General features: G+C 40.7%; 1 protein-coding gene across 5 annotated transcripts in view; it reads right to left on the bottom strand.

Annotated features, from left to right (window-relative positions):
- The window catches only part of HECTD1 (HECT domain E3 ubiquitin protein ligase 1), a 4,301,832-nt gene that overhangs the window by 1,928,307 nt on the left and 2,353,474 nt on the right, over positions 1–20,051 (bottom strand). For all 5 annotated transcript variants that reach the window (XM_044073821.1, XM_044073824.1, XM_044073822.1 and 2 more), the window contains exon 19: positions 18,215–19,048. In XM_044073821.1, the coding sequence (XP_043929756.1) occupies positions 18,215–19,048 (834 nt within the window). The remainder of the gene's footprint in view (positions 1–18,214; positions 19,049–20,051) is intronic.

Here is a 20,051-nt window from a genome sequence, read left to right on the forward strand (position 1 = left end):
TCTCCCTTGCTCAAATAGGACAGCTGAACACCCACAGAGGATGTGCACGACTGCTTAGCAGCTTCCCAATTTGGCCAAAGCAGAGTCATTCTAAGGGTGGCTGAGGTGCAGAGGAAGATGGGGGTCAAGACTGAACTATCCTATACAACTTTTCTCTTCTTGCAGATCAGGGAGGAACAGAGAAGGTCCATGTCTCTGTCAAAGAGCGTGTGACAAGTAGAGAGTGATACTTTGGAGTACCACTTTTCCCCATTGACTAAAAAATCAAGGTCTGAGGTAAAATGTTTTACTGACAACCATTAAAACCTCTAGTCCTTACTTCCAAACAGTTTTTGACAGAAAGTCGTACTTTTCCTCACAAAGAATGGCAAAAGTGGAAGGTTTTCCCCAATGGGGTACTTACCATCCAATTCTGAAGAAGATCTACCCCACTGATTACTCAAAACCCATAGAAAAGACGGTCTTCTGATGGTAAGCAAGTTCTAAAGGTCTGGTGCCTTAACCACTGACTTTATATTACTCACCTTGAACTGTACAGTAGTTACATCAAATGGAAGGGGCCCAACATCTTTGAAAGCTGGCTGGTCACCCAATCCTTGGCAGGGTATGTCCCACACAGCTTAGACTACTGCAACAGTGATACAGTGATGAACATCTCAGTAGACAGCAGCAACTGTCAAACACCATCCATGTTTATGAGAGCCTCTTATCTTAATGTATAAAATCAGAAATTATATGATCACTTCTTAGTGACAATGGATTTACTCCAATACCTGAAGAGGCACAGTCAGGACTAATATGCAGATCAAGGTTATTTGCAATGCAAGCATTCCGAACCCACAGATCATGGCACACAACAATCACTGCTTGGAGAAGTTTACTGAGATAGCTGGGGGGTGGGGCTGGTTTACTGTCTTACATAAAAGCACAAATATGGCCACAGCAGAAGCATCTTCCTGATGACTGTCCAAGAAATTGTATTGCATAGCACTGGGGTACTTTCTATCACACTATTAAGGTATAGCCTGTAATGTCAAAAGGATTCAAAACTGACTTCATAAGCACACTTGCCTAAGGGAGTAGGGTGTCTGAACCTTCAAAGCAGTGCCAGAAAACTGTCATACTATACAATTTCAAGCTTGTCTGTCAATGAAACCTGCAACTCCACTTACTCTCATACCTTGCAGTATTCATTTTTAAATGACAGATCCTTGGGGGATTCTACTTTAAAAGCATGACACTAAATACAATGAATATTTGGGGATTTATGGTACTTTCTTCTTCTCTGTCTAGAACTAATGGTCATCAAGTCATCTCCACGTTAGAAATTAGCCTGTCTAAACTGTTTATTGAGTACACTATAACATCCCTACAAAAAGGGAACATTCAAAACCATGATAGGCAAAGGTGGAAAATTACTTGGTGCGGTTAGTCAGAAACTTGTATACTCCAGAAACTCAAACAAAAGTTATCTTCTTGAAGAAACAGAAAAGTAGACAATTCCACTGCCACCTCCCACCCCTTTACACGGCAACACAGATTCCAGTTTAGTGTCAGACAGCAATAATTTTTTGCTGAAACCAAACTACCACCTGGTCTCAAGATGCCAATCCTTCCCAGATACTTTGATGTGAAAACAATCATCCAAACAGTGGGCAATTTCAAGTTAATGGAGCCTTCCTATCCTCATGTCCATCCACCATGGAATGTACCACAAATCTGCAAGTCTTCATTTGCCAATGTAAGCCTTATTCAGAGTTCCCATATGCTGTCTGTTCTGGTTCCTTCTATACTACTGCAAATTCTGAAAAACCACTGAAGGAGATGGCAATCATATATTGTATATCATCTTATTTTGAAGTTTCAAATACCAGCTGTTAAAAGGTATTATAAATCTGTTGTTTTTGAGTCAGAACTGAACAAGTTGTTTAATCATTTGTTAAAGAATGCTGGAAGTACAGCTTCCTGACATTTTTAACGTGTAGGACAGCTAGTCCAAGAGATGAAAACAGTGGCTTTAACAATCTCATTTATTTTTGAATGCAAGCAATAGGCATGAGGAAATACTGAAAGCATACAGTGTGTACATTTCATCCTGTAACAAGGGAAAGTCTGCAATATGTCCGTGTTTCAAGATGGGAATACAGAATTTTGCAGCAACAAGCAAAAGTCTCACTGTGAATTAAAAATCTACCATATATTGGCTATTTATGCTTCATGACAGTAAGTAGTCTCTCACAGACACTACAAATTCTCAAGTTCTAAATAAAAAAAAAGTCAATGACTGAGTTGCATGACTTAACTAGTAACAGAATCATATGGGATGACAATCACAGGGAGAGGCAGACTGCTGTGAAATGCACATTTAACAATATAATGACTCTCATCTACAGAATAAACTGAAAAATCCCAAACGTATGCAAAATATCATGCCAAAAGAAAATGATTGAACATTACATAAAAATGAGTGGTAAGAGCTGTAAGAAACAAAAAAAGCATGAGTAAGTTGTCTGAGGTCTACAAACGGTTCAACAATGACAAAATGAGTTATTCCACAATGAATCAATTGCACAGAAAATGTGGCAAAAGGAATTATTTTTGCTAAACTGGGTAAAATCAAAGAAATGAATCTGCAACTGGAAAAAATGTTTCCAACGAAAAAAAAATCAAAGGCAGAATAAGCGCCAACAGGAAAATGTCAAAAGCAGATAAAGTGCAGTAAAGTTGCACATCAGCAGCAACGCTCAAGAAAGTGAAATGATAGTAAATTAGAAATCAGACTACAAGAGCACACAAGTGTGCTTAAATTACATAAAGGAGCAGAGTTAAGTGCAATGCTTGCTGAAATGTTTAAAACACTAAAGCTAAAGGGGAATAAACTGAACCTGAACTTATAAAATGCTTGCTTACTCAGATAATCACACGAAAGTACTAGATCAGAAAGAACTTAACTGCAGATAAACATGCCTCAATTTTGGATAGTTTAGATCAGTAGTGCACAAACTTTTTGCAGGGAGGGCCATTACACAAATTCTTAATGCATCTGTGGGCCACCTCAAAACATATGTCATTACGAGTTAACAATAGGAACAGGTGACTGGCATTTTTACTTAAGACAGCAGTCATGAAATTGCCCGTTTTCTATACCAACTATGAATTTAACTTTATTCTGGCTTACAGCCATGACTTATTACAAACTCTTGCAGAAAGTTAGTACTGTTTACAAACTACATGTTATAAACAACAAAGAATCAAGACTACAAGTTATAAACAATAAAGAACCAAGATGCTATCCTCCAAAAAAAGGAAGCCAAATCAAGTGGTCCCCTGCCATAAACAAACTCTACAACAGAAGAAAGAAACTGTTGCAAAAAAAAGAGTAAAATCCCATGACTGGAGGAACTCCCTTGGTCAGCCTCAGCAAGAAGATGAGATCCCTCATAAAATCCTCCAAAGCTAGTTACGAAAACCAAATCGCCACCAGTTCTTAAGACAGCCACAAAGCATTCTAGAGCTATGTCAAGAATCTCAATGGCAACAGTCAGATCTGCTCTGAGTTACAGCACAATGGCACTAAATATACAGAACAAACTGATATTGCCAACATCCTGGCAGATAGGTTCAGTGCTAACTTTACCCCCCTCTCACCCCCTAAAGGGCCCATCTCTATACCGGAAGAATGCAAAGTTCCTGTAATCACGGCTGCACAGGTAAAAAAAACCCTCTCCAAAGCCAAGAACACAGCATCCATGGGACCTGACAACATCCCAGGCTGCATTATACACGAACTACAGAACGAACTGGCACCCCACCCAAGTACCATGTTCAATCAAAGCCTTACCTCAGGCTTTGTGCCCACTGAATAGCACACAGCAACAGTCATCTCACTCCACAAAGGGGGAGCCACCACAGACCCCGGGAACTACCCCTCCATTAGTCTGACGAGCCTGGTCTTCAAGGCTATGGAACATATCATCATAGAACTTACAATGATATAGGTAATCTCTAAACTCTGGACCCCACCCAGTTCTGGTTTGTAAAAGGCAGATCATGTCTCCCAAACCTGATAGACTTCTTTGAAGCGGTCACCAAAGCCGTAGATGAGGGTAAGGTTGTTCACACAGCCTATCTAGATATTGCCAAGGCTTTCAACACCATTCCCCACTCTGGAATTATAAACTCACTAAACTAGGTATAAATCCCTATGTCACAAGATGAGTTGCCAACTAGTTCACTGACAAAAACCCACACTGTGAAAGGAGCAGACTCCAAATCAGACTTCAGACCAGTGACAAGTGGAGTACCACAAGGTTCAGTCCTGGGTCCTCTCCTGTTTGGTATCTACTTCTCTGAAGTACAGGCTAACACAGAAGGGTCTTTGGCTAATGAAGTTTGCAGATGACTGCAAACCAGGAGCCATAATCGAAACTCCTAACGATGGAGACATCCTACAAAAGGGCCTCACTGAGACAGATGCCTGGTTCAAAGCCACGGCCTCAAGCTCAATGCCAAAAAGTGCATTGTCATCCCTTTTGGTAAAAACTCTGTAACCATGAACTACCACACAGGCGGTAGTCTACTTAACTCCGAAAGTGTGATGAGACCTTGGGACACAGGTGGACAGTAGTCTCTCCTTTGATAATCACATTGCCGCAGTAGTCAGGAAATCCTTCTACGTGGCACACCTCACCACAAAAGGTTTCTCATCCAGGAAAAAAGAGGTCATTGTTCCCCTTTACTCGTCACTCATTAGACCCATTACAGAATACAGCACCCCTTTTGGTATGTACCTCACAAGACATCTACAACAACTGGAAAGGTCGCAGAAATACCTCACAAAGAGGATTACTGGCCTCAAACAGATGCCCTATGCAGACAGTCTCAAAAAACTCCGGCTTTACTCCGTCACATATCACCTACTCAGAGGCGATCTCTGACTAACATACAAAGCTATGTCAAATCCAGAGCTGTTGGACATGCTCCACTTAAAGAAATCCCAATCCCTCCGAGCTGCACACTCTAGGGACCTAAACCTTGTCACAACAATAAACAGAACATGCTGGAGGGATACATTCCTGTCCCAGAGACTTCCCATACTCTGGAACAAACTACATATCTATATCAAACAAAGCTCCTCATCTTGATGACTGGATGGGAGATAGGAAATTCACCCCGGGGATCACTTCTGTGGCTCTGCTTGACAGGGGCACAGGAAAATAATTTTCTTGGGTGGCAAACTGTGGAGAACTTATAAACAGAATACAACAAACAACCACCACAGCTGGACTGTGCAAACGTTTAATATAAAAACGATAAAAAACAATAAAAGCAAGTAAGCACTTTCACGGCTAATGGCCGCTTCTTCAAACCACAACATCAAAGAAAATGTTTCAATACTTCTAATGCAAACTAATAAAAACACAAGTCACACTTATCCCACTACAGATCAGGTGAACCGAGCTCATTCATAGAACCCTATTCATAAAACTTCATTTATTAAGATGTAACCAATAAAATCAATACCTCATGACTTCGCCTGTTAGGCATACTGCTACCCCTCGCATTGTGCTTACTTATTCCAGTAATGTAGGAGTGATATGTGAGATCATAAAGAAGAACTAGCCACTACTTATGACGGACGATACAATTAAGAAGGCACTGGAAACTGTACCCAAGTTTTCTTTTCATAACAACAAATCATTAAAACGAGAATTATGTTACGAACAATCCAAATGTGTCAGATCTGTCCACGTTGATCGTGCCGGCACTTTTCCATGTCAGTCCCGTCAGGCATGTAAATATATTTGGGTTACGAGCTTCACTGAACACCCTTCTTTGAATTATCATATTTATTTTGATTTTTATGCTGACTGTAAATGCTTAAATGTGACTTACACCAACTGCCAAGGATCCAGTAGCTTTTATGTTGGAAAAACCAACCAGATGTTGAAAGACAGTTATAGAACATACAGGTGACATTCGGAATAAGAACTCCACGAATGCCTTAGCTAGCATGCTATTGACTTTGGCCCTGTGCATTGTTTTAGAGATTATTGAATGAACCACTACATGGGGTGACATTAAAATAATACGGAATGTATTGAGCTCAGATCGATCATTTTACCGAAAGCCGATTTGCCTCCTGGTTTGAATAATATTTTGTCAAACCACGTCTTGTGAGCACATGGCTTGAGGCATTGATTTTATTGATTACCTCTTAATGAGGTTTTATGAATGAGCTCAGGTCACCTGATATGTAGTAGGCTACATGTGACTTCTTTTGTTTTTTTTTGATTGGTTAGTTTGTATTTGAAGTACCAAAACACTTTGATGTTATGGTCTGAAGAAGTAACAATTAGCCATGAAAAAGCTCACCTTTTTTATTGGTTATCATTTTTATATTAGAAGTTTGCATGTTCCAGCCGTGGTGGTCGAGTTTGCTGTATGCTGTTTATATTGTGTTTCTGTACTCTCTCAACCTTTGCTCCCTAGGATTACCTGTGCTTATTGTTCATTTATGGTAAACTTAACTACCATATCCTATTCATGCCATCAGTCCGGTTTGACTCCTCAGCTGCAAAATACCTAGGTGGAATCATGACAAAAGTTCTTTTAGGACAGTGACCTCGACTATATCCAACTTGTAGTACCTGGCAAAAACATGCAGTGTAGCCCAGAATGTAGCTGTATGCAACACATCAATTGAAGAGCTCCTGAAAAAGGCAGAAGAGTTGTCCATGGACCTTGCAGCATGAGCCTTAGGTTTACATGCTAGTGGATGACTGCTAATCGATCAAATTAAGGTATCATAGTTAGACTGCCGTCTGGATAAGTTAAACTTGGAAACTGTGGAACCAAGTTTGTTTTTGCAAAGTACACAAAGGAGAATCCTTTCTAAGGGTCTTAGTTCTATGGAGATAAAATTTCTCCTAATGCTAGACCAAAGTTTGCAATATACATCTCCCCCTTTGTTTGAATGATTAGCAAAAAAGACTAGTAGATGAATGGGCTTGTTCAAATTAATGTCTAATGCCACACCTTGGGAAGGAAGCAAGAATTCAGACATAAGCCCGTGTCCTTCTGAAATAATAAGTAAGGGGCAAAAGATCACATTGTATGCAACTTCAATTCTTCTTGCTGAAGTTATAACCACTAAGAACATATTTCAGAAAAGAAACTTCAACAGTGTGGAAGAAGCTGGTTTAAAGGAGGATATTGTTAATTCCTCCTGCACAAGATTGAGGTCCAATGGTAGAGATGGTTATCTTATTGGTGGGTGGAGTACAAAAGTTCTATTTAGGTAGGCTTTACAAAGTCTGTGTGACCCAAAGGAGTGGGAGAGTCAGTACCCTAGTGAAAGCTGGAAATTGCAGCCAACTGCACTTTGATAATGGAGAAAATGAAGCCTGTAGAGAAAAGTTGTGATAGGAAGAGTAAAACTTGAGCAAATGCAACTGGAGATACTGTTCCTTAATTGTAAGTCCTACATGAAAAACATTACCATTTACTTCAGTCAATTCTGTGTGCAGAGTCTTTTTGTGATTCAAAAGGAATAAAAGGTAACTACGACCTATTGAGACAAAGAAGTGTCTCTATCACTAACTGGAAACTAAGCAGGTCAAGGCTGAGGTGACCTGGATGGATGGGAGAAAAGGTCCCTCCTGGGTCTAATAGCCAGGGGGATTCCCCTGAGGTAAGGCTTCAAGTAGAAGGAACCAGATTTGCCTTGGTCAGAGTAAGAGGCAATGAGGATCATTGTGGCTTTACACCCGATTCCTTTCTGGATGAATCTGGACATTAGGGGGAAGAGGATGAGAATACATACAGGAGCCAGGGTGGTCACTGTCAGACTAAAGCATCTCTGAAGGTCTACCCTTTTAGGGGAGATTAATGCAAAATAAATGCTGCATTTGATGCTGTCTGGAGAGAAGAAAAGATCACAGCAAGGAAAGCACCAGCAAAGAAAAATCTGACAAGCCACCACTGGATTTAGAGATCACCTGTGAGGCAATAGAATGGATCTACTGATCCTATTGCCAAGGCAGATGACTCTCCTATAAATGCGCATTGCTAGCAAGAAACTATGAAGCGACTGCCCAATGCTGTATACTCATGGTTTCCTGGCATTATGGATAGGACCTGCTTTCTCCCTGCTTGTTGATGTACCAAACTACTATCACACTGCTGGTCGGAAAGCAAATCACCCCTGGAAGTAAGAAGCCCTGAAGATCCCACAAAGCCAGGAGAACCTCTCTCATCTGCAGGACATTCATGAGAAGGTTGGCCTCTTGTGTCTATGTACATGATCCTCTTGTGATAATGCCCCCATTTCAAGGGAGAAGCATCCATGGTTACCATCACAGAGGGAAAGGGCATCAAGAATGGTCTTCCTTTCAAGAACCATGGCAAAGTTAGCAGTACTTGCAAAGACGAGTTATTAACATTGGAGCTGACAAGGTATCCATTAGCTGCAACCATTGTGCTCTGAGTAACCACTGCAGAATTCTTATATGGAAACTCTGCAGGTGTACTATTAATATGAAAGATGCCATGAGCCTCAGGACTCGAAGGACTGGGACTACCACAGGAGATGAAAACCTGGAAAGGTTTTGAAGGGAGTGCCTCAGAGTCTGAACTCTAACAAAAGAGAAACAATTTATGTTGTCACGTCCAAGTGGCAATTTATGAGCTGAATGTATTGACTTGGCTCTAATATAGACCTTTTGTAGTTTACATTGATGCCAAAGGATAAACAGAGCTAAAGCAAGTAGTTTCTGGCCCTGAAAACAAATTCTTTCAATGTATCCAGGTAAGGAAACATGCAAATCCATACTGGCCTCACGTGAGCTGCTATTACTACCATGAACATCAATCACATGAGTGCTGTGGACAAACTGAAGGCAAAACTCTGAACTGAAAGTGACTGGCTCCATCGTAGAAGTGAAGGTACTTTTCTTGATGCTTTGGCTATTGTGATATGGAATAAAACTTTCTGAAGTTTGATCGAACACATCCAATAATTTGGCTGTAAGTAAGCCATAATTGCCTGCACCACGACCATTATGCAGTGGATAGCCTTCGTCACATACTGATTGAGTTCACTTAGGTCCAAGACTGGCCTGAGGTCCTTATTTTTCTTCAGAACCAAAAAGAATCTATAATAACTGAACATTATTTGATCTAATGGGTTCTGCTGCATGGCACTTTTTTCTGTTCTAGCTACCTGTAAATGATGGAGTTGTATATCAGGGTGTGGTCAGTGAGGAAGGGTAGGGGTATGAGAAAAGGCAATTGCATAGCTTCTGAATGGCCACCCACACAGGACAGTAAAGGATAGACAACCCACAAATTACTCCAAAGGGGAACAAGTAGGGTAATCCTTCAGGGATGATCAAGTTGCCTGACAGAGAAAGGGCCATGATATTCCTGGTTCTGCTGACTTCCCCGACCTTTGGGTCTGCATTCACCAAAGGGGCACTTTACCACACCTGCCAATCCAAAGTGGATACGAAGGATTGATGCCAGGGATTTCTTAAACCAGCAAGAGATATGGACCCCATTTGGTCTCTACTCAAGATCATTCAGGAATCTCAAACACGACTCCTACAGCAGACAGCATCTTCCAATCTTGTTTGCACTTCTGCATCTTCTTTTTAATGGACTGAACAAATAAAAAAAGATCCATCATAATGAGCAGTGACAAAAGACACCTTGAAGGTGTCTGCACAGGAGAAGCCAGGCAGGATGTATCATCACGATGTCTGTACCTTCTCCTCCTGCTGGTCCATCAGCTGCAATGTACATAAGCCACAGGTTGATTTATAGCGGCTTTCTAGGGCCAGGGATGGGTGTCCACTTCAAAAAGGTTAGTCCTTCCTCAACTAAATCTGAAAGCAGCTCATGCAAGTGGTGTAATTCAAGGCCCTAAATGCCAAGTCCCTGAAGCATATGCCCACTTCCTCATCCTGTCCACTTCTCTAGATTTTCTGGAGGATGCTCACTAGCTGTGTCCTCTGTGAGCTCATTTTTGGCTGCTGCTACCACAATGACAGAATCAACAAGGGGGACTCTTGGACCAAAACTGCCCATCCTTGGGTGGTTGGTATGTTCTGTCAGGTTTTCTGGGAATAGATTCAGACAAATCGTGCTCCTGACATGCTCTTCTAGTGGCTAGACGTATAAGGTAGCCTGATGAAGGCACTGCCCAAGATGATGAGGGTGCAGAGTGATATGCCTCAAAAAGGACCTCCTCTTTCTAACACAGCAAGTTTGTAGGCCAAGATCTTCTTGGTCTTATGAGTTCTCATAAAAACTGAGGTCCAACACAGGGGACTGAAGTGAACCCTCACAGAGTCCATCTCGGAGGTGAGTGACTCCATAAGGAGTCAATGCGACTCCTCTTGCATGTTCTCTTTTTTTGGAAAGTTAGGTTGAGCTGAGTGAATTATCTGTATACAGGTTCTGTAAAAGAGCAGATTTTTTTGTGGCCATCTCCTCAGCTCTGACCTTGGGAAGTAATGAGGTAAAGCTATAATGGTTTCCTCAGGTGTTACAAACACTGAAGAAGCCTTTTAATAGGCTCTTAAAGGAAAAACCGACATTGATTCAACAATCACTAATACTGTTTTCCAGATCAGAGAACCTCTTATCAAGAACAGGAGCCACAAGGGCTGAAGTAGTAGAAAATGTCACTGATGAAGGAAACGCCAATCCCAACAAGGCAGAGGGGCCTAATGAGGGAATGGTGCCACTGACTCAAAGTTGGACAACTCCAATACCAAAAAAGGAACCATAAATGATGGACTGAAGACTGTGCTGAAGTGCTGATGTCAAGGCATTGGGTCACACCATCCAGTGAACTCCAAAGGTTTAGGGAGTTCAGTGGACTGCATCTGAAGTCCTCAAAGCCAAAGCCAAAGCTAAAGCATAAGCCAGCACCCAAGACACAAAGTGTCAGGGTGATTGTTGGAACCAAAGCCACCCGATCTGAAGGTGACACTGAGAAAGAACCAAAAATGTGAGATGACTGACTGGCTTACTCAGACCTTCCAAGGGAAATTACAGTCCTAATCCATACCTGAAGTAGTCCTAAAGTACAAGATAGATTGGATGGATCCTGTGAAGGCGGATGAAAGGGGGACTGAGTTACCTCTCAGAGGAATTGCCTTCAGCATGGCACATAGAGACCTGTCATGAATGGAACCTGGCTGAAATGGTCGGAGTTGATGTGGGAAACCTGACTGGAGTTGAAAAAAAAACAGGAAAAAGAATGTCAGAACCTTAGATGGCATGGAGTCCAAAGGATCCTCTGCCCTATGCTTGCACAAATATGAATCTCTTTTTCTCCTTATTCTTAGATTTTGGTCTCTTCTTACTTTTTTCTTTATCAGAACTCATCTCTTTGGCTTTGTTTTCTTCTGGAACTTGGCAGAAAACCCTTAATGACTAATTTATTTCATCTACCCGCCAATGCACGAGTACAAAACACCTTGCAGCAGATGGAGTCGAAGGACAAATGGTCCACCCGAGGCACACAATGCACAGATCATGCCTGTCCTGAAGGGGGATTTCGTGGCTGCAGTTAAGAGCACTTTGTAAAGCTCTTTTCCTTATTTCCCATGGTCCTGAAACAAAACAACACAAGAACTGTCTATGGAATAACTGCAATACTAACTACTAAATAAGTGAAACAGTAAGAACTGCATGAATTTTCTTTTGTTTTATACAAGAGGGAAAGAGTTTAAAATTAGCTTTGAATCAAAATCAAGCAGCTCAAGTTAGAAGAGAATGGTTCTATATGAAATATACAATATTCAGTAAAGTGTAAACTTAAAGATTTTATATCAGAAATATGAGGAGGAGCACTTCGCTGCTGACGACTATGACTGAATCCTTAGGCAGCAAACAAGATATAAGGTCGCTTTATCTAATGGTGCATTATGGGTAGGGAAAGAATTAAAAAAGTTCGAGTCTAGAGCACTTGTTTTGCTGGTTCAGATTGAACAAGCGGCCCAAAGACCTGTCCAGTCAGACTGGACAGTTGATATGGCTCATTCACTCATTCTTCAGCAGGGTGTAATTATACCATTTAAATAGCTCTCTCTGCTAGTCAACAAGAGCATAAAGCACCCTCACAGTTGCATGAATGATGCTCCTTTCAAAGACAGCTCACTCCTTTGCTCCAAGTGGAACATACAGAGTGGAAGTACGAAATCACTGAAAGACCACCTCTGAAGATCAGTAGAAAATGGGAAAATATATTCTGAGTTTACTGTACTGCACAGTACAGCCCCATCCTCCAAGGTTCAATAATTTCCGAGTTACTGTGTTTGCATGCAGTAAACTCTAAGTTAACCGGAACTCAAGCAACTGGCAAAAACATATGGAAGAAATACAGTACAATTTTTGTGTGTTGCACACTTTGTCTCCCCCCCCCCCCTTGCAGAAACACACCTTACGTTTTTAGAGTTTTAAAAAGGGAGAGAGGAATAAATTCCCTCTCTCCCCAACCTGAGAACAAGTCAAACCAAACAGTACAGGGTACAGTATTAGTCAGGCCTATTTTTAATAGTAACTCTTATGCAACCAGAAACTATACAATTATCTGGCATCTACTAATCTCCATGAGTGCTGATTAACTGAGAGTTTACTGTATATGCTGCAAGGGGGTGGGTTACTGGGACATTATCTCCCACATGCAGGTTGAAACAAGGGTGTGGATAAAGCCCCCCTGCAATAATACCTGAAAATGTGCAACAGTGAATTTCAGAATTCCCGTTTGTTTTTTTTGTTTTGTTTTGTCCCCCCTCCCTTCATATTTTACTTTTCTGCAGTGCTTGGAGTCACAACAGGGAGTTTTTGGAAATGGACATTCTTTATATAATAAAGTTGCTGCAAAATAAAGGTCAGGCAATAACTATAGGGATATTTAAAGTAAAAAGCAGTTAACATTTTATTTACAGTACTACCTCTATCAAAAAGCGGTACCATTCTTTTGTGTCTAACACAACTTTAACATTTGTGTAAAGTCTTTGAATATTTCATGCCTTTAACCTGGCTCATAGTATTATTCATATGGGGTCTGCTTTCCTCTGCATTACAGTGCATTCTTGAGTAAACTTAACAGTACACTACACCCATATTGTGTCTCAGCTCTTATTCTGAGTTTCAAATACAAAGTCCTTGAAGGTAGACTGTTCATCCCAAACAAGGGGAAGCCTGCAGCCTACTAAACATTCTTTTGTCAAAGAATGGTGCCTAGGGCCCTCTGGAGACTAGCTGCATACAAGACACTGTGATGTTTGAGAAAAACTTGGCCACTATTTTCCAAGTCAGACTGTAACAGAGCTGTGAGCTGTACATAAGCTTTATGAAATGTGCAGCAGCTAAAATAAAAATCTGATTAAAATGGTTTGAAGTAATAAATAAAATTATATAAATTTTATCTACATTCTGCCAGGAAATACAATGATGCACCATATGTAAAATGTACAGCAGATGTCCGAAACATGAAGAGTAATTACAAGACAGGTGCTTACTCCTCAGCCAAGAAACAACTGTGAACATACAATTAGATTTATAAGACAATAACTAGCCAAGACCAGGACCATCAAACTCGAGCAGCAGCATGTGAAAATCTGGTTAACTGTATATGTGGTTTTCTGTATGGAAAAAAGATACAAGCCAAACAGCTGAATGAATGAGAGAGTAAAGAAGAGTGTGAAGAGAGAGAGAGAGAGAGAGATAATGGAGCAAACTCTGAAACTTGAGACACACAAACCTTATGCCTGCCTGTGATGTCTTATGAAACTTAAGCTTTGTGTTCAGTAATTGTTTAGCTAGAAATAGCTAGGAAAATTTTAGTTGTAGGCAATCTTTTTTTGTATAAAATATGGGTTCAAAATAATTTTCTATTTTTCTCGGAGCAACTTTGTATTTCTCTGCATGACTGATTGATTATTTATTCACTTAAAAAGTCTATGGGCTAGCTGTCTACTTACTGCTAAATGGTGACAAGCTTCTGGTTTCCATCTCTATTAGGCCAAACCACTCTACTATACATTACCATTCATGTTTATAATTATTTGGCTTATCAAGTTTAGAAACAGCAACTGGGATTCCCCACGTCCAGTAATCTGGGATTGATGTAGTATACTTTCTTGGGCCAGGACAGAAAGATGTAGTGTCCAAGATTATCAATATTCCCTGAAAAGTGGTGTGTGCGTGTGTGTGTGTGTGTGTGTGTGTGTGTGTGTGTGTGTGTGTGTGTGTGTGTGTGTGTGTGTGTGTGTGTGTGTGTGTGTGTGTGCACATGTGTTGAGGTAATATTTTCCTCAAAGTACAGTTGCTGTGGGCAAGTGGGTACTGAAATCCAAAGAAAGTGTGGAGAAAGAGAATCAAGAAGCTAGTTTAAAGACTCTCCGCTTGCTGGACTGTTCACAGTAAAGTGTGCTTTAGGTACGGATGGTGCAGGACCATGACCAGGGTAACAGTGCATTGTCTTGCATGCTGCTGTTGCTAAGCTGTACGAAGATGTTTAGTAGTTTATTTCTGTGCCTTTTTTAAATGTCCTCTGTTTACTGCCAGTGATGTGGTGGTACTTAAGACACCACACCCACTGTTGGTCTTCAGATTTTAGGTAAAGGTTATTTTATCTGTGGGCAGTTAGGTGGATCCCAAGGACCCTTGCTCCTGCCTACTGGAATTCAAAGTGGTTGATAGTGGTGGGATTCAAGCCCCAACCTGTCAAACAGCCTTCGCAAACACCAGCAAGCCAGGGAAGTCTCCCTACAACACTGCCTTTATGAGTGATTCATCTCCTCTTTTTGATATTGCCAGTCTCTTGAACAGCAGTTAACAATTAAACACTTTCTTCCTCTTTAAGATTAAGACTTGACCATCACACATTTCCTGAAACGCCATCCTCAAAATAAATAGTCTTCATACTGAATTTTTGGAGTGACTTGTAAGAGAGAGTGAGCAAAAGGCATTTGGACAATGTCCTAGGAGAAGGCAGTAGAGGCATACACTATGTAGATCTCAGTTTGTCATCTTTTTCTCCTCCTGCAAGAGTACTTACAAATCACTATAACTCTGGTATCTTGCCCCTTTAGAAAATCTGATTTTCTGAAGTTTAAGTTCATAGGTCAAAAATTATGCTGCTGATACAGAGTCACATTAGCAGCCCAGCCACAATACACCAAACTGCAGCTACCCATTGACATGACTCATTTATATCTAGTTTTTACACCTTACCACGGAGGGTCTGATGGGCCAGACCCAGGGTGTATTTACAACTGCCCAGCCATTCATTCAGGTTATGCTTAAAGAGGGTCCAAAGTATCCAAAGTAAGTCGATTCATACAAGAGGGCTTCTGTGGAATATTTATCTATCTCACCAGCATGTCCTACTTATGTTTTGGGTGAAATTAAAATCTCTTGATATGGTGCTGAGTGTTATTTCTGTGGATGTACAAGAGGTCATCCTTTGAGGTTTTGTAAGCTAGGCAAATACCACCTCTCAAAAGTATGCAGTGGACATGAGAGAGAACACACTAAGATGGTCTGGTTAGCTCAAGAAAGCAAGCCCTGGATGATCTTAGTGAGAAAACAATGCAGTATCTCAAACAGAGTCATATGCTCAAACAGGTACATCCCAAAGGGGCCCTTACACTTCACCATGGGTCTGATGAGGGAGGACTAAAGTGGAACAATAACTTCCTTAAATCTTGAAGAAATACTCCTGATGATTAGTCTTGCAAGAAGAAAGGATTGTCTGACAAAGGTGGATAGATAGATATCAAAGGACAGTTCACTGTTAATGAAACTGCCCAAATCCCTAATGGCCAAGTCAACTTTCAAATGGATGTCACCTATGTGATAAGTGCATGGGTGCCCAAGGAGAACATGATGCATTTCGTAGCACTTAATTCTAGGCCATGGTATAGGCACCACTTATTGGTGATTGTTAGTCCCACATGAAGAATGTGAAAGTCAGCTGGGTAGTCAAGGACAGCTCCAAGTTTGCAGCCATATGCAAATTTGGTCAGTCACAGGCCCCTGATGTCAGACTTGACATCAGAGAAATAAATACCAAATATGTGTTCCTGGGCCTGATCCCTGGGGACACCACTGCTAACTACTCTTTTATAACAGATAATGTGCCTCCCTTACCAAGAGATTGTTTTACAAAAACAGATTGAAAAAATGAATTTATTGCTAAAACAATGAGAAGTTACAAAAGACACATTCTGAAGGGAAATAAAATTGGAGAAAAATGGCCTAAAACAGCCTCTGGCAATACTAAAGCATTCATGCTCAGTTTTGGCAAAGCAGTGGGGAAAAACTGATTGGGGAATGCCCTACTTAACCCTATTTATGTCCTTAACACAGTGAAGATCATGCTAACCAAGTGTATCTACTAGCTGGTGAGAGGAACTTGCACACAATGCAACTCTGACAGTACTCCAAAAATGGTCACCCATCTTAAATGCCAATAACGGCTTTTACTTCTGAGTTACAATGAATAGCTCCATAAAACTTCTACCTAAAATCTTGTGAGCACCTAGCAGTTCTGAATTAAGTAAAGAAGAATCACAAAGTACATATACACACACACCTCTCTCTCTCTCTCGCATATCATCACAAAGTGAGGACTTACTCAGTAACGATTCTTCAAGCAACTTCCAGTCAAATTACACTTGCCTAAAAAAGTGCTCAGACACTTCAAAGGCCACAAAGCTGACAACCCTCAACTCTAAACTAGTAGCAAATATTCTCCTGGATGCATCAATCGATTCGTAACTCATATCTTTGGCAGGGTTGGAGAGGTGTGGCTCAACTAACAAACCCAAACTCTTAAGAACTGCCCTAACGTCAAACAATGCACTGGCACAGATGCACAAAGAGTGTACATTTCACTGTTGCTAGGTTCATTAATGACTGCTACATGTCAGGAATCAGTTTAAAGAAAGTTCAGGGCTATTCCTGTCAATGATCATCTTAAACGTTGTAAACACTAGTGCAACAAACATTTAGCTATTCCTGTTCATACAGCAATGTAGTACTGAGGGACATTTATGTAAACCTTTTTAAGTATGATTAGAAAGCCCTAGGAAAACAAACATTTTGAGATACTGATTGCTTGAGCCAATAAAATTCAAAACAGCAACAACATGTTAGTTGTTTCATTCTTTCTTTCTCTACAAAAATGTACAGCTTAAGTATCAGTTAACAAGACTGTAGTGTAAATTACAAAATGATGCATCCCCACTTGGATTACATAAATATTAATAAGACTACACAGTTGTAGAAGCCGCACCTAAATCAGAAAGGCCAGACAAGACCTGCAGCAGGTTAAGGACACAGACATCAAATGAAGTTGCAGGGTCCACCAGCCACATTAAACAGTGGAGCTCTACTACCTGCTCCTTCTCACAGAAGCTACGGTGGGCCACTAACTGTGGAAATGCCACTGAGAATAGCTGCTAAGGCAGTACAGAACTGGGTAATTTTCACAAACAGCCAATGACTGGGACTCACTTGTTAGGACAAAGTCTTTCTGGCAGATGACAAATGAGAAGGCTTAACAATACCTGACAATTACCGTAGCTAGTGATTTTTAATTTTAAGTTCTGAAAGTCTGAAGTCAATAATGCTATAATGAAGAACAAAGCACTAAAAATAAATTATTCCCACAGTGGCAGTGACAAGAAATAACTGCAAGTTATAATTAAAATCTTTCTATGAATGTGGGGGAAAAATTAATGTAATGCAATGAAAAAAAACACACAAGAAACAAAATATTTTATCCAATAACTGTAGAAGAGTGAAATGGTAAAAGAAGTAACCCAGATGACGGCAAAGATTGAGCCTACACATGCTTTTACTACTGCTGGGAGAAAATGGCACACACTTTCTAAACAGCTGACTGAAAAAAACTGTCATGAAGTGCTGTCACTTAATGACAGAAGCAACTTATTTGTGACTTGCTGACTGACATATTGAGTGAAAAGCTGTTGTGTTAATAAGCAAACCATACAGCTTGTCTTTAACAGAAACTGGTTTACTGTTTTCCTTAGTGCAAATGTTTCGTCATGACTTGAAAGCTATAAAAAGGACGTCTAAGAATTCCACAGACTTCATGGAAAATTCCACAAAAACAGATAGGCACATGCACTTCTCTTAAAACACTGTCATAAAATATTTTACTCACTTGCTGTGGTCATAACATTTCTTCCCAAGGTGTTTGTGTTGTTGTCACTGCTGCTGCGGCTCAGGTTCATGTTGTTAGTAGCATTAGTACGTGCAATATTTGCAACTCTTCGCACAAAGGATTCCAGGCTAGAGGTTTCTCGTGAAGAAAGATTTGGTACACTTGCACTTGAGCTCATTGGGGCACCAGCAGCCAGCAAAGAGCTCACAGAAAGCCTATTACTTGTAGAGGATCCAAGGGGACGCTGAGCAGTTGCTTCTTTGTTGGACAGTTCAGAAACTGAGCTAACATCAGGAGAACTCACACTAACAATTCCCATAGATATAGCTCCAGATTCACCAGTGGTACGTACAGAGCCTTCAGGACCCACCTTTCGGTCTGCACCATCATTTCCTATCTCTGCTGTCAAAGTGCTACTACTAGCACTGGAAGCTGAGCCAACTTCACCTTGGGGTATTGTATCAACAGCAGACAAAACAACAACAGGCTCATGGCTTTCAGCAACTGAAGTTATGCTTTGCTCCACAACACTTTCAGACCTTCGCTCCAATTTAGATGAACTCAAGCTGATGTCACTGCTGCTTGCAACACTGCACACTGAGCTGCTGCTTCCTTTCCTGCTTGAAGAACCAGTACCAGTCGTCTTGTCTGGACAGTTGTTCTTCACCAAGCTGCTCCATACCTGCGTTGTACCTGAAACACTGGATGAGACAGGTTTGGGTGACGGTGCTGAATCAGGGTCGTACCCTGGGGCAAGCTTGAGGTCAAATTTTCCTTCTGCACCCATACGATAAGAATTAGAGCCACCAGCATCCCAGGTGACATCAATCCACCCTGGAAAGGGACAGGAGTTTGTGAGATCCAGCAGAAAGCAGACAACAGCTCCACTAAGAGGACCAAGTTATTAGCAATAAAGCTGTTAACATCTTTAACATCAAATTAGTAAGCATAATAAGCTATACTTTTGTTTCTAAAGGAACATGACTTATAGACTCTAATATAAGCCCCCAGAAATAAGTGAATTTTTTTTTAAAAAACCCAAACCTCCACCAATGAAGCAAACAAGACAGAAAACTATACTACATAAAGTAAAAGTCAAGAATTATGCAAACACAAAGCAATAAAATTAGGTAAATACTCGAAATGCAACAAAATAAATATGGTTCCCTAACTGCTCTTTACTACTACCCTGCAAACTTCGAAGTATATCTATGCATGTACCTACCTTAAAACTAGATCTTTAACACACTCATTCAGCACACTTACTCTATGACATTACTGCATCACTAAATGGCACACCAAGGAAATAATGCCTTTCACAGTAGCAACAAGGAATAGTACTATTCCCCTACCTCACAGACGAGAGAGCAATGTGATGCAAAATACAGGCATACCCACAAAACAATAAGGGCAATTCCACCATCTCTTACTAGAAGACCAGAAGTAGCTTAGATAAGGAGGCGTCAAGAATAAAGATCACAGCAAACGCACAAGAAATGACTCCACTAATAAGGCCTCAAAACCACCACTTTTCAGTAAGAGATGCAACAGGCTTGTAAACTGAAACTTCCACGGAGTGAAGTTTGCTCAAAAGCCTGCTGCAGGATGTGGTCTATTAACACCTAGTGTTACTGCTGGCAGCTATATGAACACTATATTCTTCAGTGCAATTTTACTCAGCAAGCAATAACTCCATTAAAGGATCCAAAGTAGTGGATTGCTGGAATGAGGAATGAAAACTAGAAAAATCCTACAAGAACAATTAAACAAAACAAAACGAGGCTTCATAAAGCAAACTATCAGAAAATGTGAATCCAGGCAAAATCAGTCCAATGGC

The sequence above is a fragment of the Protopterus annectens genome, chromosome 6.part0 (assembly GCF_019279795.1).
Source record: "Protopterus annectens isolate FY-2018-M chromosome 6.part0, PAN1.0, whole genome shotgun sequence".
Lineage (NCBI taxonomy): Eukaryota > Metazoa > Chordata > Ceratodontiformes > Protopteridae > Protopterus > Protopterus annectens.